At 43.5% G+C, this 25,697-nt stretch overlaps 2 protein-coding genes across 2 annotated transcripts; one reads left to right on the top strand and one right to left on the bottom strand.

The window, feature by feature from the left end:
* Positions 1-1,429: 1,429 nt before the first annotated feature.
* On the bottom strand, positions 1,430-4,977 carry LOC110780592 (uncharacterized). Its single transcript, XM_056835723.1, has 3 exons — positions 2,594-4,977; positions 2,192-2,483; positions 1,430-1,927 (listed from the first exon to the last, which is right to left on the bottom strand). Exons 1-3 carry the CDS (start codon positions 4,975-4,977, stop codon positions 1,430-1,432), a joined length of 3,174 nt encoding a protein of 1,057 aa, XP_056691701.1.
* An 11,574-nt stretch (positions 4,978-16,551) lies between these two features.
* On the top strand, positions 16,552-17,411 carry LOC130467263 (uncharacterized). The gene is made up of 2 exons (XM_056835724.1): positions 16,552-17,222; positions 17,276-17,411. Exons 1-2 carry the CDS (start codon positions 16,552-16,554, stop codon positions 17,409-17,411), a joined length of 807 nt encoding a protein of 268 aa, XP_056691702.1.
* Positions 17,412-25,697: the final 8,286 nt, after the last annotated feature.

Below are 25,697 nucleotides of genomic sequence, written 5' to 3' on the forward strand. Positions count from 1 at the left end.
TCAACTGTCTCAGGTTAATTTATACTTTTACTTTTGAAGGGGTTGTGGTCACAGATTCAAAAACCTGGTTTTATTACTGCATGTAGTTATTCCTAAGCATTGTTTCACAGTTCTGTTACTAGGAGCACAAGTAGCAGCATCTGCAGCAACAATGCAACAATATCAGCATCAGAAGAGAGAAAAGCATGGTTGATCTTAGCTTGGGAGAGCAATGTGGCTGGAAACTTGTCACTGTTAGGATCAGCAGCCAACTTAATCGTGTGTGAATTGAACAAGCTAGACAAGCTCCTTATTTGGGATACAATCTCACTTTTTGGAGACACCTTAAATTTGGAGTTCCTTCTACACTTATCGTCACTGCTATTGGCTTGCTTCTGATTAGAAGTTGATAAAATTGATAATTATTCGTATCATTGTTAATAGTTGATAGCAGCAGACTAGCAGTACCAACAAATATTTCACAAATTAGAGATTGAATTGAACAACTACAACAGATATTCACTCTACAAAAGATAGTACTTGAATTATTTATTTTCTTCTATTTATCCTTAACTAGACCCAAGAAACAAAACAACGCAGCAATAAATGCCACAACAGCACACATGCCAACTTAAAACAGGCCAGCAGCAGGCAGCAAAGCAGAAGAGCATGGACAGCAGACACTCATTGCAGACAGCACAGAACCACAATCAACGCCTCAATTACAGGTTGATAGTTCAACCACTAGCACAAAGCAGACACAAAGCAGCACAAAACAGCCAATCAAACAGCACAAAGCAGACACAAAGCAGCACAAAATAGTCTCGTTGGACTGAAAGGGGTAATAAAGTACTCACAATTCACCAAACGAGGCTAGCAATATGGTAGCATTCAGAAATTGCTCAAGGTACAAAAATAACCGAAACCAGACACAAAGCAGCAGTGTTGACAACTATAAAAAGACTAACAAGGATCACAAATACCAACAGTATGCAAAAAAGTTTTGATAGTGGTCAGGAAGTAATGTTCAGATTCATTACCAAGCAGCAATTGCACTCGGTCGCTTAGCTTGTCAGGTCAGTAGGTCACTAGGGTAACAACCTCAATTTCCTGAGAAAGAAAAATGATTATGGTTATTAGCAATCACTTCTAAAAGAAATTATACTAGTACCCTGTTCATTATTTGATTTAGTGGAAATTTTATGAAACAAAATAATATGCAATATGGTAGAAGATTTAAATTATCAACCCTAAACTATTATGCTTTGTTAATGTAAAAACGCCATATACAACATGCAATATAAATATGACTTATAACCGAAATGAGTATAACTAAATGAAATCTCATATAACACGTGAATAGAAGTTTATAACTCAAATCCAAAAGAAAATAATACACATAAACTTTGATAAAGAATTCCATACACCCAAAACACTATTATCCTAGAAGCTACTCATCATCATTATCATCATCGTCGTGTATATCAAACAAGTCCCTAGGCTTAGTCTTAATAACATGAAACCATCCTTTTTGTATCTCATCCTCAATGTAAAAAACTTGTTTTGCTTGAGAAGAGAAAATGAATGGATCATCTTCCAGATTTTGACCAGTGTGCATCAACTTCGAGAAATTGACACGAACTCTGCCACTCGGGTATGTTTTGAAACCCCTACGTATATCATCCCAATCACAACGGAACATTAGAACCTTGAAAGAACCATAATAATCAAGTTCTAATATTTCTTTAAGCTTTCCATAATACTCTTGGCCTTCAGCTTCTACCATAATTCCAGAATTTTGTGTCTTTCGAGATCTCTCACGATCCACGGTGTCAAATTTATAGCCATTAATAATAACGCTTTTCATCCTTTTGCTGCGATTGCTTAAACCACCGGCCAAGGCTTTTCTCAATTTCCCTTCTTTTGTGCTATCATCTAGGTTATTTGCCTATAATTCGAAAAAACTAAGTTAAACTCAAATGGTATATAAAATAAAAAAGGAAACTCTAGACTTAGAAGCATATAACCTGGTTTTGCAACCAATCAGAAAATTCATAGATTATCCATTGATTTTCATGACCTGCTCCGACTTGACTCTCTTGCCGTTTTTGATGTATGAAGACACTTTAGAGATTGAGAAAATTGAGTTATTAAAATCGTAATAATTAATATGGTCAAAAAAATTAATCCATAAAGCTACTTACTCAAGCACCGGTTTCATCTCATCTGAATGAAGCAAAACATAGCGATGTGCTTGCTTTAAACTTTTGTCATCCAGACGGACATTTTCTTTCATCCCAACTACACGACCACCTGAGTAGTATAAATAGTTATTGATGTCTGGAACACCATCTTCGTTCCTCTTGGGTCTGTTGAATATAATCTCAACACTTTCTAAGTATCTCGAACAAAATGCAATCGTCTCCCATAAAAGGTACCCTTCTGCTATAGATCCTTCTGGTTGCGCTTTATTGCTTACATGAGATTTCAAAAAGGCCAAGTACCTTGAAATATATTGAACAAAATTGTGAACGTGAAAGAATAAGACAAGTATTTTGTGATGTATTCTTATTTTAAAGTTATTAAAAAAAATATTAAAGTTTAAGATATTGACCTCTCAATGGGATACATCCACCTATAGTGAACAGGTCCGCCGAGTTTGACCTCATCCACTAAATGAATTAGTAGATGCACCATGATTGTGAAAAATGTTGGCAGAAACTCTTTCTCCATCTTACAAAGAGTCAACACAAGCTTTGAATAAATGGTGTCTAATTCATTTCTATCAATAGAAGTTGAGCATATCTTCTTGAAAAAGTCTGACAATTCATCAAGAAAATCAATTACTTTTGTGGCATTCGATGCCCTTAAAGCAACAGGAAGGATATCCTGCATAAGGACATGATTGTCATGGCTTTTTAGATTAATAAGTTTACGCTGCTTCATATTCACACACTTTTGCAAATTAGATCCATATCCATAAGGAACTTTAAGCTTTTGTAGGACATTTAAAAACCGTTCTTTCTCTTCTTTAGACATGGTGTACGCAGCCGAGGGAAAATAGTCCTTAACACGATTTGGATGAGATTGAGGCCAAAGATGAGATTTTATGTTCCGTGCTTGAAGGGCCAATCTAGCATTCTTATCATCTCTACTCTTCTCCATATCTAAAAGAGTTCCTAAGAAATTGTCGCATACATTCTTCTCAATGTGCATAACATCTAAATTATGTCTAAGAGGATTATATTCCCAATATTCTAATTCAAAAAGTTTACTTTTATTTTTCCATAGAACCTTATCAACATCATCTTGACCATCATCATCTTCTTCAATTTCATCATTGTCTAGTCTCCCTCTTTTTTTAGAAACAATTTTTGACTTTCCATAAACATACTTAACTCTTTCTTGTTGCTTCAGAATTTCTGTCCCGCTTAAAGGAACCGGAGCAAAACCATGTTCCTCTTTCCCATCAAATAAGTTGGCTTGAGAACGATAAGGATGATCAGCTGGTAACCATTTTCGAGCTACAGGGTAGACAATTTTACCACCAAAACTATACGCACAACCAGAATCGGCACAAGAAGGGCAAGCTTTATAACCTTTTTTACTCCAACCCGACAACATAGCATATGCTGGAAAGTCATTTATAGTGGAGTGCAAAGCTGCTCGCATTTTGAAACTTTTTCCGCTATGAGCATCAAAGGCATCTACACCTTCCCACAACAATTTTAGCTCATGGATTAGTGGTTGCAAGTACACATCAATATCCATACCGGGACCAGACTTACCAGGGATGATCAAAGACAAAATGAATGACGTTGACTTCATACAAAGCCATGGTGGCAAATTATAAGGAATTAGGATCACTGGCCATGTACTGTAACTAGTATTCATCAAACGATATGGATTAAAACCATCACTTGCTAGACCCAATCTTACACTACGAGGGTCTTTGGAAAATTCCTCATATCTTTGATCAAATTTTTTCCAAGCTTCACCATCTGCCGGGTGACTTATGATCTTTTCATCCTTGCGGTCAAAATGCCATCTCATGTCCTTTGCTGTTTTAGATGACATGTAAAGCCTCTTTAGTCTAGGGATGAGAGGAAAATACCGCATTACTTTAGCTGGAACGCCCTTCTTACGTGTTTTTATAACATTCTCACTTGTATCACCCTCATTTCCGTTCACATTTCTCCACCTTGATGTGTGACAGATATGACACTCATTTTTTTCTGCAAATTCACCCCAATATAAGATGCAATCATTTGGACATGCATGGATTTTCTCGTAACTCAATCCCAAATCCTTTATTATCTTCATGCCTTCATAATACGATGACGGAAACTCCATAATAATAGGAAATGTGTCTAATAGAAGCTCAAGCAACTTATTAAATGACGCAGCTGACCAATGAAACATACACTTGAGGTGAAACAAGTGCAATAGAAATGGCAATTTTGAGAAAGTAGTACACCCCTCGTATAAACCCTCATCAGAAGCTTCCCTTAGTCGTTTATATTTCGCCTCTTCTTCATTGGTGTTGGTTGATGGAAACTCATCATCTTCCTCAGGATCAAAATTTAACTCTCCATGCATGTTATACGGATCTTCATCTTCAAAATTTGCTTCACTTAATGATGGGTCTTGGGATTCGTTGGTGGGTTGTGCAGTATTGTCAACCCTGAAAGCTGCTCCTAATAACCCATCAATATCATCTCGACCTACTACCTTTGCTTGATCACTAGGGATCTCTATGGTATTACTCTCTTCATCTTTACAATGGAAAACCCATTGTCTATAGTTCTTATAAAAACCGTAAAATAAAATGTGTCCTCCTACCTCTTCTAAGGGATATGAGTTATTCAACTTATATTTATTACACGGGCATCTAGTCATTCCCTCTAAAAGAGTCTCCTTAGCAACCTCTAAAAATTTCATGCAACCATTATAATAACCGGCAGTCCCTTTTCGTAAATCAATCCAACTAGTATCCATGTCTACAAAAAAAATTAAAAAACTAAACATAATAAAAAAGGACCCTTGTAGGGAAAAAAAGCCTTTCAACCAGATTATATTGTTGGAAGTTAGTAAGCTCGCAATAAAAGGAAAGAATTCACAGGTTTTTACACGTTTTTTCAGACTTACAGATAATAACAAAAGGCTATGTCCTATGAACGCTTTTAGTAATCTCTCTTATAAACACTTTCAAAACATACTACACCTCGCTTTGCATAATCTGCTCGAAAGTCACCTAATATTAAAATAATATTCAGCAGATAACTCCAACTACGCTTTCAAATAATACTCTCCATTGTTCATGTCAAAAGCAAATCTACTCCCACAAAAAAAGTACTAAGAACAACCTTAAAACGCTAAAAGCCAATAAAAAAGTGTAAGGTCTTTTCGGAAACATTAAAATTGATATTTTCCCCTTTTGAAACATTAAAATTTATATTTTCTTTTACAGAGAAGGTCTACAAAGTTGGATATAGCCCAATAAGTCATTTAACAAACCTTACACATTCAACTACGAAAACATTAAGCTCAATTTTTTTCTTAGAATTACTTAATCTCCCAAACAAATCGTTGTTTTCCTTTCAAACCGAAATATCTAATCAATACAAACAAAAATCATCAAACAACTAAATAACAGACTACTTCATGGAAAACAACTAAATATACCTTCAAATCCTTTCGGAATCAATAACTAACTACACAGCTACCAACTTGTTCTATATTCTCAGTTTATGCAACCATTCAAAAGAACACATATATTCTGCTTTGATGTGATAGTGATACATAATAATCCACAACACCAACAAATAGAGGGGCCAAATAAAATCAAGCAACAAATAATCCACAACACCAACAAATAAAATCAAGAAATTCCACGAGAAATCTTTGCAATTCCGTTTTACATAATTCACAGGATTCTAATGTCAGATACAACAAACTGAAAATATCAATAAGAATTGGGAATGGATGCGATTGAGAAAACAGAACACGTGCAATAAATACCTCAGAAATTTCAGCACACAATTAAGCCGTACGTAAATCCCTTCGAATTATCAGCACCCGATGCGATTTTCCACTGTGACTCGTTGGATTATGATAAGAAGAAGGAGGAGAATCAAAAATTCAGATCAAGAAGAAAAACCAAGAAGAAACTACTCAAGCATAGAACGGTTTCAAATTGAAGAAAACGACTAGCATATAAATCGAACGCGAGTTTCGAAAAAACTAAGAAGTCGAAGAAGAAGAAGAAGAAAGTATAAAATTGACAAACCTTGCTGAAAAATCAATGGCAGAGTAAAGCGGCTTCGAATTTGCAGAGAGCTGAGGAGAATGACGACGACGCGGGTTTTTTGCTGGTCACCTAATTAATTAGGGTTAATTAATTAGAGAGAGATAGAATACGTGCGTGTATACGGTTTTGAGTTTTAAGGAGTTTTAGCGCTTATTTTTCGTGAATTTTCTTTTTTTTTAATTAATAGCGCTCAATCTAATTTTCACCAAATTTGAAGCGCGGGTTTGAAATTGGAAACACGTGTAAGGCACATGTTTTGCCGACGCCTAAACGCGTAGCCAAATATCTCGACAGCCAATGGCGTCGACAAAAAGCTGTCGGCAATATGCACGACGCCATAAGTCGTCGCCTAAACACGGAATTTTTTTTGCCCCCCAACGCCCCCCCCCCCCCCCCCTTGGCGTCGAGGCTCAAGCGTCTCCAAATAGGTTGTTTTGTAGTAGTGATCCTTTCAAAGTAAGAACACATCAAAGATCTAACCTTTTCAACATTAAAAGGCCCAATCTTTGAAATTCAAGTCCCTTAAGTTTCAGTATTCAAGTACAAGTTTCAATATTTCAAGTTCAAGGTCAAGTATTTCAAGTTCAATATTTCAATATTCAAGCTTTCAAGTTCAAGTTCAATATGCAAAGTCTAAGATACTTGGGTTGAGCAACCTCTCCCAAGTTGAGATTTTTGGCTTTGAATTCGTGTCCGGCGCACTTATTTTTAAGGAGCCGCTTGGCGTTCGAATCTCATGTGCCCAAGTACAAGTTTCAATTATGCACCTTTCAATATCGCAATTTCAATATCGCACCTTTCAATTCCGCAATTTCAATACCGCACTTTCAATTCCGCAATTTCAATATCGCACTTTCAATTCCGCAATTTCAATTCCGCACTTTCAATTCCGCATCTTTACTTGCCTAGTCCATTTATAGGCAATGTAGACCTACTCCCTAGTCCATCTCTAGGGGGTCTTGTATTTACTAATTCCGGATTTTATTTACTATTGTGATCATGCTTTATTTGCTTTATTGCTTTCATCACCGCACATGCTAAATACAACAAAATACAAGGTTACATCACGCTTAACAAAGATAATTTCTTGGACAAACCGGCCTTAGGTTCCTTTAAATTAATCTTTAAAGCAAAGTGACCACCATACAAAGTAGATATTATATTTGCTCTAAAATTCAAACCCACATAGTCTAATCTAAGGTGTATTTTCGAAAATGCTATGTCACGTACTTGAATATTTCTAAAGCTCGCGGAATAAGCATCTCATTCTCGTGCCCGGTTCTCACCCATCCGTTTCGAGGATTCATAGCTTTATCCAAAATAGAGTCACTTGCGGTCTTTCCAAACGAGACTTTAAAACAATATTTGGTGGCGACTCCTTCGAGGTACAAAAATACAATGGTTTTCTAAAAACACCGCCCCCTTTGTAGGAGGACAAAAACACCCCCTACAATTCTGGCGACTCCGCTGGGGACTTTTCTAATTTCAATTCATGCGAGCAGATATCGAGCAGCAAGCCACTGATCTGCTTAAGTACTGGATGCCAGCGCTGGCGCCAGGCACAGCACCTGCGCCCAACGCTGCTGCCTGCATCCAGGACAGTGGCTCACAGTGGCTTGTTGCCCAATTTCGCTCAACTTTTCGTGTTAAGAGTTAGTCTATTTTTGAATCTGGAAGGACGCTCCCAAACCTCAAGAACGAATGTCGAAAAACGAGCTTTACAAATACAAATTCAAGTACGATTTCAATTTTCAATTTCTAGGCATTTCATGCATTTTTCGAAAACCATATTTGTGCAAAATGAATTTCTACCTTTGCCCAAACGGATGTGTTCTACATTCGGGCTAGCCCCGGGGGCAACGAAATGGTGACTCTCCATACGGTTCCCGACCAAAGTGTGTGACCATTTCCGCGCCTACCGAAACTTGGCATTTACTTGACATTCCCGATGTCAAGTATGGAGGTCGTCTGCCGACACACACTTCCCTTAGGCGGATGTGCAAGTTGTCGCTGGATCTGTCTTTTAGTCGAGTACCTTTTGACACCCTAAGCCGACCACTTGCATCATACAAAACTTAGACCGACCTTAGGTTGAGAACTTTGCATGTCGCATTCATATTCATGATTAGTGTGACAACGCGCTACTTGTGCATTGTGTGGGCGTCTTTGCACGCGTGAATGGCTAACCTCGAGTTCTAGCTTGCCAAAACCAATTAGCCTCCAACTAGGAAACCAAACCCCTAGGAGCATCATTCAAACCTCATGCATCTAAATCGCCGATTTTAGGGTCTTTTAGGAGTGCCACTCCATTTGATTCAAAACCCTCAAACACGCCTCACGCAGAAATGCCAAATTCAAAATTAAATCCAACGGCGTCATAATGCCGGATTTTCAAGTCCAAATTCCAAGTTCCAAGTTCAAAATTCAATCCAACGGCATCATAATGCCGGATTTTCAAGTCCAAATTCCAAGTTCCAAGTTCAAAATTCAATCCAACGGCGTCATAATGCCGGATTTTCGAGTCCAAAATTCCAAATTTCAAAGTTCAAAATGCAATCCAACGGCTTATAATGCCGGATTTCCTATTTCAAAACCTCAAATTTCCAAGTCAAGTACAATCAAACGGCGTCATAATGCCGGATTTTCTAGTCCGAATTTCGAGTTTCAAGTTCGAATCCAAATTTTCTAGTCCAAAACCTCAATTTTCAAGTCCAAATCCAACGGCGCCATAATGCCGGATTTTCTAGTTCAAATTTCGAGTTTCGAGTTTCAAGTTTCAAGTAAAGACTCAATCCAACGACGCCATAATGCCGGATTTTCTGGTCAAAACTTCCATTTCCAAAATTCAAAACTCAAATCCAACGGCGTCATGCCGGATTTCCTATTTCAGACATTCAAATCTTCAAACCTCAAACTCAAGTTCCCAATTCCAATCTCAAAACCTCAAGTTCAAATGTCAAAACTCATATCGGCGTAATGCCAATTTTTCAAATCAATCTTTCAATCTTCAAGTTTCAAGTTCCAAATTCATGCCGTCGTAATGCCGATTTTTCTATTCCATAGTTCAAACCTCAAGTTCGAAGTTCTAAATTCGATCTCAAGTCCTATATTCAAAGCTTCCAATTTCAAATCCATGGCGGCGTAATGCCGGAGTTTTCAAAATACAAAGCCTCATGTTCTATATACAAAAGTGCGTCTTCTCTATTTCAAAGTTCAAACTTCGAATCAAATTCAAATTTCAAATTCATCTTCAAGCTACAAAAAATTCTTGATTTCCATTGCTCCCCAGTACAAATTTCAAAACATTTCCGACGGGTTGAAAATCCCCTGAAATAATACAAGTCCAATTTTCCAATGGGTTGAAAATCCCCATAAATAGTACAAATTCAAATTCCACATTCTATCTCCGGGTTGAAAATCCCCTGAAATAATACAAACCCCATTTCCAAATATTTCCAATGGGTTGAAACTCCCCTAAAATATTCCAAGTCCTATCAATGGGTTGAAACTCCCCTGAAATAATACAAGTTCCAATTCTCCAATGGGTTGAAAATCCCTTAAAATAATACAAACCTCAAAATTCAAAACCTTTCCCATGGGTTGAAACTCCTCTAAAATATTCCAAGTCTTTCCAATGGGTTGAAATTCCCCTAAAATACTTCGAAATCCAATCGGGTTGAAACTCCCTCAAAAATAATACAAGCTCGAAATTCCATTCAACGGGTCCTCTTCGCACTGCTGAGAATTTGGGTTTCACCACTAGTGACTTTTCTAGTTCCTCCCAAGGTGTCCGTGCCTATGACAACACTCGCCGGGAAGCAATGGGAACTCTCAATCTACTACTTCGAACAGGACCGATCGAGCGCAAAGTAAGCTTTCAAGTGCTCAACATCAAAGCAAGTTTCAATCTCCTCTTGGGGAGACCTTGGATCCATGACCTCAAAGCAGTGCCATCCTCACTCCATCAGAAAGTCCGAATGGAGGTCCAAGGAAATGTCATTACCCTGCATGCGTCCCATCCGAGGACCAAGATAGCCGACAAGGCTCTGATATTAATCGAACATGATGACAACGACGAAGACCTTTGGGGGTTCAGTGCTGAAGTTGGAGCCATTGAGTCCAAAATGAATCCCATGGCAAAACGCATGATGATCAAGCGTGGGCGCTTCTTGGGCACTACTCTGCCACCGCCTACCGAATCTCCTTTCAAGGCCCAAGGACAGACTAACTGTTGCGGTCTGGATACAAGCCGACTAAGTTCGATGACAAGCAGCAAAAGGCTAAGCTAAAGGCCCGTCGAGCTGGAAATGATCAATTCAAAATACCTCCTCATCAACTTACACTCAATGGGGAATTCGTAAAAGAATGAGAGGATGACCTGTACTTCGACTTTCCAAAGCCTTTCTATGACTCTTCAAAGGGGGTCCTCTACCCCGGATTCGATATCTTTCAAGACTGTCACTTTCTAGAGGATGCTCCTCCAATACAAGACAAGGCTACCCCTGAATGCCTTGATTCATCAGCTTTCAGTCTATTGTTTGGCCAGGAAATAACCCCAACCATTTCCGAAGATACCATGGTTCAAATGATCACTCAAATCGAAGATTTCGACCCATCTAAGGAAATTACTGCAAGTGAGAAGATGGTCAAGGGCTGGAGAAAGTCTCTCAAGATATCTGCTCCGAATGGCAAAATGTTCAAGATTACTGTGGGCGAAGGATCTATGATGAGCGAGTCTGAGTCGGAGGATGAGTCTAGATCTGAGTCTAGCAATGAGTCTAAGTGTATAGAACTAGATTCTTGCATCAATCAAGAGCCTCTAAAGGCCGAGCTTCAAGTCAAAATAGTCGATGTATTGATTGCTGATTTCAATAACACTTCAATTTCTACTTACTCTTCGAGTTCTAATTCAAAACACAATCCTAATCCAAACAACTTTGCTTCACAAGAAACTGACTTTGAATTTCTAAAAGCTATCGAAAATCATGAAAACAGGACGCCCATAATTGAGGAAACAGAAAAAATCAACCTTTCTAACAACAGTGATTCAAAACTAGTTCAGATTGGTTTAACTCTTTCTCAAGCAGAGCGGGATGATCTTATCAAGCTACTTTCAGAGTATGTAGACATCTTCGCATGGTCCTATCATGATATGCCAGGGGTTGATCCAAGCATCGGTCAGCATACAATTCCCCTTATTCCAGGTTCAAAGCCCATTAAGCAGAAACTCCGTCGCATGAAACCAGATGTTTCCCTCGAAATTCAAGAAGAGGTCTCCAAGCAGCTAGAGGCTGGGTTTATTCGAGAAGCAAAGTATCCAGAATGGATCGCAAATGTCCTCCCGGTTCCAAAGAAAGATGGCAAAGTACGAATGTGTGTGGACTACAGAGATCTTAACAGGGCAAGCCCTAAAGACGGTTTTCCATTGCCTCACATCGACACCTTGGTCGACAACACCGCAAATCATGCCTTACTCTCTTTTATGGACGGGTACGCATGCTACAATCAGATTCCCATGGCAGAGGAGGACATGGAGAAGAAAACCTTCATCACTCAGTGGGGCACATATTGCTATACAGTTATGTCGTTCGGACTAAAGAACGCAGGAGCAACTTATCAAAGAACAGCCACCGCCATCATGAGCGATATGATTCACAGGGAAATTGAGGTATATGTCGACGACATGATTGTCAAATCCAAAGAGCGACACGAGCATACCTCAGTACTTCGAAAGTTTTTCAACAGGCTCAGGCAATACAACATGAGGCTCAATCCTCAAAAGTGTGCATTCGGGGTAACGTCAGGCAAGTTACTCGGATATGTTATCAGCTCTCGGGGCATAGAGGCTGATCCTTCAAAAATCAAAGCAATTCTCGAGATGCAACCACCAACGAATGAAAAGGAAATTCGGGGTTTTCTCGGCAGACTACAATATATCAGCAGGTTCATTTCAAGACTCACGATGATCTGTGAACCAGTATTTCGAAAGCTCCGAAAAAGCGAGCCCAAAGTGTTGGATGACGAAAGTCAGCATGCATTCGATACAATTAAGAGCTACCTTTCCAACCCACCAGTACTAAAGCCAGCCATGCCAGGGATTCCCCTCAGGCTCTACCTCACAACAACGGATTTAGCAGTGGGGGCTATGCTTGCCCAGGAAATTGAAGGCAAGGAGAATGTCGTATACTACATAAGCAAAAAGTTGATCGAGTACGAGACCAAGTACACTCAGCTCGAGAAACTCAGCATCGCCTTGGTTTGGGCCACAAAGAAACTACGGCACTACATGCTCTCCCATACAGTACATGTGATCAGCAAAGCGGATCCTCTCAAGTATCTATTCGAAAAACCAGCACTCAACGGACGGTTATCCAGATGGTTGGTCATTCTAGCAGAATTGAACCTCAAATACATTCCGCAGAAATCTATCAAGGGTTCAGCAGTCTCAGATTTCCTAGCCGGCTGTCCTGTCGAGGCAGAAGAGGAGGATTATGACTTACCCGACGAGCAAATCTTAATGACCATCGACGACAGTTGGTCGACGCATTTCGACGGTGCTTCCAATCAGAACGGATGTGGTGTTGGAGTAATTCTAGTAGCCCCAGACGGCACTCACATTCCTATATCAGCAAAACTGCAATTCAACGTCACAAACAATGCGGCAGAATATGAAGCATGCATCATGGGCCTGGAAGCCGCCTTAGCACTAGGTGTCCTGAAACTTCGAGTGTACGGGGATTCCTCCCTCATCATCAATCAAATTTCCGGCAAATGGAAAGTGAGGAGCGAGAGATTGGCTCCATACCAATCCTATCTTGAGCAGCTCTCTGAGAAAATATAAGAGATTCTATATACATACCTCCCGAGAGAGGAGAATCAATTCGCCGATGCAATGGAAAAACTAGCCTCAGTGATCAACATTCTGAGCGGCATGGCCGAAATGCCACTTACAATTGAAACACGTCAAGAAGCAGCAAACGTCCATGCTATTGACGACGTCGACCAAGACGGAGATGAACCTTGGTTTACAGACATTCAAAGGTATCTACAAAATTCAGAGTATCCCCCACACTTTTCAAACAAGAATCAAATGGCTCTACGACTACAATCAGCCAATTTCGTCATAGAAGGCGGCATTCTATACAAAAGGTCCTTTGCCGGTCCTAACCTCCGATGTGTTGACAAGCACGAAGCTCAAAGAGTCATGGACAACATACATGCTGGAGTCTGTGGAACCCACATGAATGGGAAGATGCTAGCCCTCAAGACCATCAGGTTTCGATACTACTGGACTACCCTCGAACGGGATTGCTACTTCTTTGTCAAGAAATGTCCTACATGCCAAAAATGTGCGAATCTGAAGCACATTCCTCCATAACTACTATACTCTCAATCATCACCGTGGCCATTCTCAGCCTGGGGTATTGACGTCATTGGCAAAGTCACTCCAACAGGCACCGGGGGTCATGAGTTCATACTGGTCGCTATCGACTATTTCACCAAATGGGTCGAGGCCAGGTCATTCAAAGTGTTGGGTTCCAAGCAAGTGGCCCAGTTCATACAAGAAAACATCATATGCAGATATGGCATTCCTCACGAATTCATCAATGACCAGGGAACCCATTTTCAAGGAGAGTGTGAAGACCTATTCACCGAGTACAAGATTCAACATCATCGCTCTTCGCCTTATCGCCCACAAACCAATGGGGCAGTCGAAGCAGCCAACAAGAATGTCAAAGCCATCATCATGAAAATGACTACCAATTACAAGGACTGGCCCCAGAAGCTGCACTTCGCATTATGGGGATATCGAACTTCAATTCGCACTTCAACTGGCGCAACTCCGTTCTCATTGGTCTATGGAATGGAAGCAGTACAACCTATCGAGCTGGAGATACCTTCTCTAAGGATAGTCCTCGAAAGCAAAATCCCAGAAGCTGCATGGGTACAAGCAAGATATGACGAGCTAGTCATGCTCGATGAGCGTCGGCTTCAAGCCGCTCACCATGTACAAGTCTATCAGCGCCGAGTGGCCAGACATTTCAACAAAAGGGTCAGAACCCGAAACATCAAGGAAGGCGAGCTTGTCCTGAAAGCCCTTCGCAAAAGCACCATGGACCCAAGGGGAAAATTCAAACCCTACTTGGCAGGCCCATACATTCTCAAGAAGATCCTCTCCGGGGGAGCAGTCGAACTAACAGACGTCGGTGGAACAGAATTCCGATCTCTTACCAACCTCGATCAACTCAAGAAGTTCTATGTCTAAGTTCCATGTCAAATTCAAGAATCCAAATTCAAAGTCCTGTAAGGTAGTCAGAACTACGTCCGGCCTGATTCCCTAACGGGACACGTAGGCAACCTCATTTCGAGGCCCGGCCACTTTAATACAAAAAAATTCAAAATTTCCTCAATTAAGGGCATCCTAAAAATCAAGTCAAATTTCAAAACTCATTTTTTGTTGTCTTTATTCCAAATGTGCCAATTCAAAGCAAAGCATGCTCAGGCGGAATTTAATACAATAACTCCTTATTTGGCCCCAAGGCCTTCAAAGTTAATTCAAATACAAAGTCAGGATCGAGTGAAGCAAAGTTCAAAAGCCTTTTCACTTCCTAAACATATTTTCTAAACACATCTTCCAAACACATTCTAAACACAATTCCTTCCAATATAATTTCAAACACATTTAGCCTACAAAGATCTAGGGTCGGGCGACTATGCTCTTGAGTCTTGGCACCTTGAGTACTATCCCCCGGCTCCTCCCGCAATCAATCATCACCCTTGCCCAAGCGGCGGGAGAAGTAACTTGCTAGCCTTCCAAGACGGGAGGACGACGAACCTCCTTTGGACCCCGAACGGTCAAGCACCGGATGGGCCACACTCCTATCACCTTCCTCATAGTCAATTGATGCAGGACGTCTAGCTCTAGAACCTCGGACTCTAGCTGGTCCGGAGAGAGAAATGTCCCTCTGGCTTAGGCCTCTCATCCATACAATATACCCCGTAGACAGAGTAACTGGCTCAGGTGGGAACTGGATACTCAAGAATGGTTTGGCAACCCCATACCGCCTCCAAACTTCAAGTCGATTTGCATTCAGCGCAACAGGTTTCGGGTTCTCTTCAGTACAGTCCGGGACTCCTGTTTCAAACCATACTGTCTCATCACTCGGGCGAGTAGAAGACCAGCATTGTGAGGCTTGGGCCCTCAAAGCAGTGGAACCAGGGGCATGTCTCATAGCAGTAATTCCCCACCAAGGAACTACCCACCTTATACAAGATTCAACCCCAGAGAGTGCGCATCTCCACTCGTCCAATGAAAGCCGGCCATACATCATGGGACGCACGGTGAACCCTTTTCTATTATAGCTCTCCATGTTCTCCGGTGGTGCCACCAGCATGAGCCTCTCCATAAGCCAAACCTTGGGGAGTATACAAGAAAAACAATTCAATATTCAATATTCAATATACAAGTACAAATTCAACATACAAAAAGGCTCCAGATCCTTACTTGGAGTAATACCGGACTTCCCCATGGCAAAGAAGAGGGATCCGACTTCAGCATGTCAAGGCCCATCAATGTTTCGCCAACCACGAGCGGCATTGGGTCCCGACCATTAGCAAACTGCTCTACAATCTCTATTAGGGAGGCATCACCATTGCCAAACCCCTGTTTCGAAAAGAGGAAGCGAGAAAATATACAAAAACTCAAGGCTCTCAGGCGGAAAACTTTGGGAACATCAAGCCCAGCAGAGTAGGTTACTGTTAGGGGGAAAAATACCCTCTTGGTGACGTGGGCATACGTGGCAAGCATTGCATGCGTGGCTGCCAACAAGGCGCAAGGTGGCATTATTCGAACGGTATTCCCAACTGCTGGGCTCAAAACGAACGTTACAAACCCTTGATGAAGCCGGCCTTCATTACGCATTTGTTATCTAATTATGGGCAATTATTCCATAAACGTTACACTCTTGTTGTAAATGCCTATAAAATGGCTTAGTCTTGTCTATTTTTCATACATGATTTCCAAGCAATAAACCTACGATTATCTTATGCTATTACAACTTGCTCTCACCATTCTCAATTATCTAGCTCGATCGATTGTTAGCACCTTCATCAAGGCAAGTTCGTCCCTAAGTCGAATTTGCCCAAAACAATTTGGCGCCCACCGTGGGGCTGACAATGAAAAGCAGCTCGATAATACCATTCCAACCACCATGGGTGGAAATGCTAGCTCGTCCGATGATATCACTCGTCGCTTCGAAGCCATGGAGCAGCGCATCAACATCCTCCAAAAGGAAAACGAAGCGTTGCACTCTCAAGTCAGGTACACCGCCTCCATCGCCACCGGATCCAGGTTCCAGTACCGGCGAGACACCTCCGGGTTAAACCGCCGCTTGGATCTTGACGCCGCTCCAGATCACCCCCTCCATGTACCCTTTGGCGAACCTGGGGGTCCTGTTCTCCAGCAGATCCGCGAATTCGATCCATTACCGAATCAACCCCGCTCTAACCCGAGTTGGCTTCCCCCGCCTCCAACTCAACCATCTTTTGCAGGTACATCGACAACAGTTGTCACCACGACGGCTGCCCGGGTAACCCCACCTCAGGTCGGCATAACGACATCCACCATGGTGACGGCCCCCGCCTCCGTTCCGGTGTCTCGTCCGTTGCCTCCCCCAATGGTGACCATGTCAATACCTCTACCTGTTACGCTTCCGGCGCAAGGATCAACGCCAGCGATTCAAATGCCATGGGATCAACTCTTCTCTCAGCAAGTCGTCCAACCTGTTGTCAACCTGGTCACTTCGGCGCCAGGAGCACCTCCCCAGTTGATGACGGTTCCTTTAGCTAGCCAGGCACCGCAAGCAGCGTTTCCCAATGCTCAAATGCGCCCCGACTCCTCTCGAAACTACTCTCCATATACTCCTCTTAACAGGTCAGTCGCTCCGGTTAGTCACGGTTTCGTAACTCCTTTTCCTTATGTTGCAGGTACCCACGCTACACAAGGAACGCCCCCTTACATGCAACAAGTGGTGCCGCAGTTCACTCCCCACCAACCTCATGGCGTATACCCACAGAGTACCTATTATCCACATCTCCAAGCCAGCCTTCCCGAAACATTTAGCCCCCTTGTCCCGGTGTTCAACAGCATCTGTGAGAACACCAATCACCAACTCTAACAAATCATGACTATGATAAATAAAATCCCTGGTGTACCAACACCAATCAAAGAAGCTAGCCTAGACAGTTATGCCGACTCCCCATATGCTGATCCCATTGATGCAATAGACATCCCAAAACGATTTAGCCCACCAAACATGCCCATGTACGACGGGACGACCGACCCAAGAGAATATATCTTGACCTACAAACAACGAATGATGACCATTCCAGTTCCCAAACACATGAGAGAAGCCAGCCTTTGCAAGGGGTTCGGTTCGACATTGGTTGGGCCCGCCTTGAAATGGTTGACCAGCCTGCCAAATGGGTGCATTACCTCTTTTGCTCACCTCGACAACATGTTCAACCAGCAGTTCGCTAGCAGCAGGTGTCTAGAGAAGAAGACAAGCGACTTATACCGAGTAATCCAACGTCCTAACGAACCCCTGAAGGATTATATAGCCCGGTTCATCAGGAAGAAGGTGACTGTTCCTGAATGTGATGTCCCGACAGCCATCGAAGCGTTCAGGCAGGGATTGTATGGCGAAACCGACCTCTGGAGGGATTTGATCAAATACCCCTGCAAGACGTTCGAAGATGCGCAAGCCAAAGCAATGGCCCAAGTTAGGTTGGAAGAAACTCTCCATTCTCGGAAAGGGGGTAATGACTACTCAAAGGCGGAAAGACGGTTGCCCTATCCCAAGAGGAGCAACGACCGCCCTGCTCCTTATTCCCGGCCTCAACATGTAGCAGTGGTGGAGGAAGACGACGAATCCGACTGGAAGAACAGCCCGGATCTGCCTCCAAAAATTAATGAATATTCTTTCTGTGTTGACACTGTAGGTCTGATGAACCACCTCTCGAAGATGGGGAAAGCAGTGCAATGGCCGCCGAATTCCAGCAAACCCGAGTCGAAGAAGGATCCCGCTAAATGGTGTGATTTCCATGCCGACATCGGTCACACAACCAACGACTGCATCGCGTTGAGGAGAGAAGTAGCCTACCTGCTGAAAAATGGTTACCTCAAGGACGTCATATCAGATAAAGCTCGTGGCGTTGTCAACAAAGACAACTCTAACTCTCCATCTCGACCTCCTCCACCTCCCCCTCATACTAAAACTGTGAATTTCATTGCTGGAGGTTCTGACATTTGTGGTTTAACTTATTCTGCAGCGAAGAGACACGCCCGAGAAAATGAGATAGACAGACCAGTCCGAGCTGTAGCCGCCAAATACCTAACCCCTATATCTTTTGATGAATCTGATGCAGGGGACATCTCGGACAAACATCACGACGGCTTGGTGATATCTATTCCTGTCGGAAACTGCATAATCAAACGAGTCCTTGTCGACAATGGTAGCTCAACTAACGTGATGATGCTCGACGCCCTCAAGGAGATGGGGCTCAACCCCGACACAGATGTCGTCAAAAAATCTACCGTGCTAATAGGGTTCAGTGGCGAAGCAAAAACCACCTTCGGAGAAGTTACCCTACCCGTTTACGTACAAGGAATCAACCAACAGGTAAAGTTCTGTGTTATTGATTGCCCTTCATCTTACAACATTATTTTGGGCAGGCCCTGGATTCACGACATGAAGGCCATCCCTTCGACATATCACCAAACCATCAAATTCCCGACTCGATGGGGGGTTCAAGAAATCAAAGGAGATCAGCAAGAGTCCAAAGAGTGCTATAAGGCGGCCCTAAAGCCATCGGCCACAAATAAATCCTCATTATAGCAATTACAGTCCTATTCTGAACCAGCAAGCTACGAAGAACCCAAATCTGAACAACTCGACGAGATCATCTTGGATCCTGCGAAACCAGAACAGGTCGTCTTTATTGGATGTGATGTACCCGACGACATCAGGTCGGAGCTTGTTACATTTCTCAAAGCCAACGCGGATTGCTTCGCATGGTCACATGAAGATATGCCAGGCATCAACCCAGACGTCATCACTCACAAACTCAGTGTCGACCCCCGACATAACCCCGTCAAACAAAAGCGGCGGAAGTTCGCTCCAGAACGCAACCAAATTTTCAACGATGAAGTTCAACAACTACTAGATACAGGAAAGATCAGGGAGGTGAAATATCCAGACTGGTTGGCCAATGTCGTCGTAGTCAGGAAGAAGAATGGGAAATGGCAAGTGTGCATAGATTTCACCGACATCAACAAAGCATGCCCTAAAGATTCTTTCCCTTACCCTACATCGACGCCATGGTTGATGCTACTGCGGGACACGAGATGCTCACAGTCATGGACGCGTTCAGTGGATACAACCAGATTTTGATGCACCCAGAAGATCAAGAGAAAACCGCCTTCATCACGGAGCGGGGAACTTATTGTTACAAGGTCATGTCGTTCGGTTTAAGGAACGCAGGCGCCACCTATCAGCGCCTAGTCAACAAAATGTTCAGAAAACAGCTGGGCGACACAATGGAAGTCTACATCGACGACATGCTTGTGAAGTCCAAGAAAGCCTCGGATCACATCACGCATCTTCAGCAAGCCTTCGATGTGTTGCGAGAGTACAGCATGAAACTCAACTCCACCAAATGTTCGTTCGGAGTCTCCTCTGGAAAATTCTTAGGTTACATGGTTACTCAAAGAGGCATCGAAGCTAGTCCTGATCAGATCCGCGCAATCATCAACCTACAATCACCTCGAAACCAGAAGGATGTACAAAAATTAGCAGGCAGAGTGGCTGCCCTCAACCGCTTCATCTCCAGGTCGTCCGACAAGTGCAAATTGTTCTACGACATCCTCAGGAAGAATGAGAAGTTCAGCTGGACTGACCGACACGAAGCCGCATTGCAGCAACTCAAGCAATACCTGTCAAAACCCCGTTACTGTCCAAACCAAAAAAACAATGAAGTGCTACAAGTATACCTCGCAGTTACAAAGTCGACCATCAGTGCAGTGTTAGTACGGGAAGAAGACGGAAAGCAGCTACCTGTTTATTACGTCAGTAAGTCTTTACTTAGCGCCGAAACAAGGTACTCTCATCTCGAAAAACTTGTCCTTTCTTTAGTCGTTGCTTCTGTTAAATTGCGTCCTTATTTCGAATGTCATCCTATCACTGTTAGAACTAACTATCCCATGAAGTCAATCATGAGGAAACCCGAGTTGTCTGGCAGGATGTCCAAATGGGCAATACAATTAGGTTACATCAGATACGAACCTCGCACAGCCATCAATTCGCAAGCCCTGGCTGATTTTGTGGCTGACTTCAGCCCGAGCCTTCAACACGAAGTCGATCACGAAGTCAACACACTGAACGACAATGGATCCTCGTCAACATGGACCCTACATACTGACGGCTCCTCCAACATACGGGGGACAGGCCTCGGCATCGTGCTAAAGTCGCCACAAGGGGACACCATAGTATAATCTGTCTGTTGCGAGTTCAAAGCTACCAACAACGAAGCAGGATACGAAGCTTTGATCCTGGGGTTGTCATTAGCACTCGACATGAATATCCGCCGACTTGAGGTACGTTGTGATTCTTTATTGATTATCAGCCAGATTAACGGTTCGTATGCAGCGCAGGACTCAAAGATGCAGGCCTACTTGGAAATAGTAAAAAGGCTCGTGAACAAGTTCGACTCATGCACCTTACAACAAATACCAAGAGACCAAAACACCCAGGCTGACGCCTTAGCCAATCTTGGCTCAAACATCAAACCTAAACTCACCTCCATCCCCGTAGTCCACTTAATGTATCCAGCCATCACCAAAGATAACCTACCCATCACCGAACAGTCTCAACCTACTCAAATGCCCTTATGGCGCGACCCTTACATACACTGGCTTAAACACAACACCACCCCACCTGGAGTCACCCATGAAAAAGCCTTCCGCATGAAAGCCTCCAGATTTATCCTAATCCATGGAGTATTGTTCAGAAAGTCGGTTGCAGGACCGTACCTGAGATGCCTTGATCATGACGAGATTGAGTCGACATTGCACAACATACATGATAGGGAATGTGGAAACCACGCCGGAGGAAGAAGCTTAGCCCACAAAACCCTTAACATGGGATATCTCTGGCCCACCATGAAGAAAGACGCAATCACCTTTGCTAAGAAGTGCGACTCCTGCCAGCGGTTCGCTTCCATCTCTCATCAACCTTGTGAAGTACTCCACCCTATCTTGTCCCCTTGGCCCTTCACGAAATGGGGGATGGACATAGTAGGTTCCTTACCACAAGCATCAGGACAACGCGTCTTCATGTTGGCACTGACTGATTACTTCTCCAAATGGATCGAAGCAGAAGCTTTCAAGCGAGTTCGGGATGCCGAAGTCATCTCGTTCATCAAACGAAATATCCTTAGTCGGTTCGGTATCCCTTCCGAGATCGTCTGCGACAATGGTTCTCAGTTCATCAGCAACAAAACCAAAGAATTCTGCAGTAGGTATAACATCACCTTGCACACCTCAACACCAAGATATCCTCAAGCGAATGGCCAAGCCGAGTCAAGTAACAAAATCATCATCAACAACCTCAAGAAGCGCCTCGACGACGCCAAAATAAGATGGGCAGACGAGTTACCTATGATCCTTTGGGCCGACAGGACGACGCCCAAGACGGCAACCAATCACACTCCTTTCTCCTTAGTCTTTGGTTGCGAGGCAGTCATTTCTCCCGAAGTCGAACTCCCCACAGCAAGAAGCAGTTTCATGGCACCAGGAATGAAAGACTCAGTCTTGGTTTACGACATCGATATTGTTGACGAACTTAGGGAAGCAGCACTGGTCAGGATGGCCTCCTACCAACAAGCCGTCGCAAACAACTACAATAAGAATGTGAGGGTTCGGGTATTCCGGCAGGGAGATTGGGTCCTACGCAAGGTCTTCCCAAACAAAAAGGATCCTCGACACGGAAAATTGGCCCCGACATGGGAAGGTCCCTACCAGATCGTGAGACGAACAGGACATGGTGCATACGAGTTGGTCGACAAAGACGGCACACCCATCCCAAGAAGTTGGAATGCGACACACCTAAAACTGTACCATTTCTGAACACTCGAATAATTTTTTGCTTTCTAGTTTTTCTAACACAACAGGTACTCTAGCATTCATCACCATTATGTCGATACCCCCGAGACAGAGTGGGCATGACGTATTACGAAGTCGAGAACATCTCGAACTATATACACTTATAAGTAACAAAGAAGTTAAGTTCCTCTCCTCTACCTTTTTTCCTTTCCTCCTTATATGTTATCACCATTACTGACTTAGGCATCGGAGGGCCGTTGGCTCCACCAACGGCCAATCCTCACGCCATCGTCTTGTTTTGCAGACAACACCGTGGCGACATCATAAGTATACACTTAGGAGGAATAACGAACATAAAGACTCGACTCGACTTCGTCCCGTATTTCTCCTTGAACTCTTTCTTTCTTTTTTTCTCCTTGTCGTAATTTCCTCTCATTTTTATGTCGCTCCATACTGACTTAAGCATCGGAGGGCCGTTGGCTCCACCAACGGCCAATCCTCACGCTCTGCTGTGTTGACAGTATGGTGCCCACATGGTGAAGGATTCGACAAGGAGAAAACAGATGGAGCAAAGTGTACAACACAGCATACAGGAAAACAAAAGTCGAAATTGTGCACGCATGTTCAGAAAAACGAAGTAAAAGGAAACAGTGTTCATTTTTATTCAGACATGATTGTATACATTGCATATTACAAGTCTTACAAAATACAAAACACAATTTAGGCCATTACAAAAACGCCTGGTACACTACAATGTACATTACATACATAATGGAATACAGATCTACATTTTCTACAGCATACATTTCTTGCAGGTTCCCCTTTGACAGGCTGGAGGCGTCACTAAAGTCGAACTCGAGGTATGTGCCCAACCTGCAAAGCAAAACACCAAACCAAACACATTTTTCCAAAAACAAAGCAAGCAACACAGAATTCGCAAACCACAAATATTTACATGACTTGCCCCCTTGGACAAGCCTAAAAACATTCAAAAGACTGCCGCCCTCAAGGCGAAACACAGCCACAAATATCTTTTCGACCTTCCCAAAGGCCGAACACACAAAAGATTGTTTAAAAAAGCCATTGTTTAACAAACACAACATTCAAATTTTAAATTTTTTAAGGAGGGGGGACAGAACTACTCCTGATGGTCTGCTGGGCCTGCATTCTCCCCTTGTTCGCCATCGTCTCGACATCGGGGCTGGTTGCAGTTGCACCCTCCTCGACGTCTTCTTCATCGCTGACGGCACCAGGGGGGATATAGTCCTCGGGGAATGCAGTGTTGAACTGAGCAATGTCTTCGTCAGGAGTCCAGTTCACATGTTTGCCCGCCTTGAACTCCTCCATCATCTCAGCCTTCATTTTCCAAGTGTAGTAACCACCACACTCGTAAATCCTAGCCTTGACTTTGGAGAGAGACGTCTTCAGCTCGTCGACCTCAGCAACCAGCGTCTCCTTCTCAGTGTTCAACTGTGCGACTTCAGCAGCCCATTTCTCTTGACTCACCTGCAGCGCCTCAGCTCTTGTCGTCGCCTCCTTGGCCACACCGCTAAGACGGCCAGCTTCCTGCTTTGCCTTCTTCATGTCGTTTTTCAGTTTTACTATTTGATCTTCTAACATGATGACATGATGACGTGTGGTTAGAGCAGATTGCAGGGCCTGTAGCGAAAGCAAATTATTTAAAGAGTCTAAAGCGACGAGATGAGGATGGAAGAGGCGAAGAAAATAAAAAGAAAAAGCAAACACATACCCTCCATGCATCCGAGACTCTCTCGACAGTTGCAGCTACTGGGGACAAAGATTCCTGGCGCTCTCGGCTTGACGGCATCCAGAGGAGGTCGACCTCAGGCCAAAGCTGAACCCGTGGCGCATCTGCCGACCCGTAGTCGTCAGGGAACTCCACTGCAAGCTTCCTCTTCCGAGATGGAGGTGGCAGCTTTTTCTCAGCAGGTAGAAGCGAGCTGGTCTCCCCCGTCACCGTGGCGTCAGTTGAAGCCTTTGGTGGCCTCGGTGGTGACAACACAGTGATGGGTTTGGCTCGAGACACACTTCCCAGTGACTTCAGCCTCTTCCTCAACAATGCATCCGCAGATGGGGCCTTGCCAGAGCGTGTCGATGGGCCAGTACCTGTTGACAGCATTTATTTGACGACTCAGTCTCGTCACAGCAGTTGTAAATTGTATTTCATATTGAAAAGGGCGACGAACCCAAAAAATGTAAACTAACCCTAATCCATGTTTACCTGTTGATGTCGACATGTTCGCAGGTTTAGAAACTTCTTCTTCTTGAGAAGGCTCTTCGCGTTCGAACTTGAGACCGATGAAAGCTCTGTCCTTTAGAGGGACCCCCAACAGCACAGCAGTCTTTTCTATGGCTTCGGCACCGACACCAACTGTGTCGAAAGATGCACCTACAAAAACACAGAAGTGAGACAAAGTCAAATCAACACGCCCAAAAAACACCGAAAAACAAACAAAATACCTCTAGCCATCCACTCCCCCGTCAAGAAGTCGGAGTCGGGACCTAAACTAGCCAACTCCACAAAAAAGAACCGACCCATCCACCCGCGGTCGTTCGACTTGTCCGCACCAAGAAGAGCCTCCCTGTCGTCCTTGACATGCAGCAAGTACCTACCAGCCCCATAATTTTGGACCTTGTAGGTGTACACAAGGTCCTCAACCCGGAACTCCATGTCCAGTTTTCCGGCCAGATGGTCGACCAAGTGCATCACCCTCCAGACCTGCGGCATCAGTTGCGCCGGCGGCACCGCCAGTGCCCTTAGAACTCCTCGCACCAGTGGCGAGAAGGGATAAGTATACCCAATTCTGAAGGGATACTCGTAGAAGCACACCTAGCCGTCCGATACCCAATCGGCCCGTTCGTCGGGCTGCGGCAAACGAATTACCGCCGATGGAGGAAAACCACACTCCTCCCTGAGCGCCTCCACATCCTGCTTCCCCCAAGTGGCCGACCGAGCATTCTTTCTGTCCAGAATGTGGGTAGGGCTGAAAATTGGCCCCTGAACCAGATCGCACTCCACCACCACTCTCTTGTTCTTCGCGCGGGTGGATTTCGTTCCCATTCGTTGCGACATAGAGAAAATCGAAGAAAGAAAGAAGGAAAGAAGAAGATGGAAGCCGAGCAGTTACCTGAGAAAAGGATAGAGAAAGAGCGCCGATCGTTGTTTCTGGGAAAGAGAAGAGAGAGATTGCAGAAGTGATTGCGGATGGTTGGAAGCGCAGTCCTATT

Source organism: Spinacia oleracea, chromosome 2 (assembly GCF_020520425.1).
Source record: "Spinacia oleracea cultivar Varoflay chromosome 2, BTI_SOV_V1, whole genome shotgun sequence".
Classification (NCBI taxonomy): Eukaryota; Viridiplantae; Streptophyta; class Magnoliopsida; order Caryophyllales; family Amaranthaceae; genus Spinacia; species Spinacia oleracea.

What these genes read in the sequence shown, in the direction of transcription:
- LOC110780592 (XM_056835723.1), bottom strand. Translation starts at nt 4,977, where the DNA reads ATGGATACTAGTTGGATTGATTTACGAAAAGGGACTGCCGGTTATTAT. An exon ending in TGGATGTATCCCATTGAGAG is followed by an intron (nt 2,484 to 2,593) that starts GTCAATATCTTA and finishes ATATATTTCAAG; the next exon opens with GTACTTGGCCTTTTTGAAAT. An exon ending in ATTCAGATGAGATGAAACCG is followed by an intron (nt 1,928 to 2,191) that starts GTGCTTGAGTAA and finishes TTCGAATTATAG; the next exon opens with GCAAATAACCTAGATGATAG.
- LOC130467263 (XM_056835724.1), top strand. Translation starts at nt 16,552, where the DNA reads ATGGAGCAGCGCATCAACATCCTCCAAAAGGAAAACGAAGCGTTGCAC. An exon ending in CCATATACTCCTCTTAACAG is followed by an intron (nt 17,223 to 17,275) that starts GTCAGTCGCTCC and finishes CTTATGTTGCAG; the next exon opens with GTACCCACGCTACACAAGGA.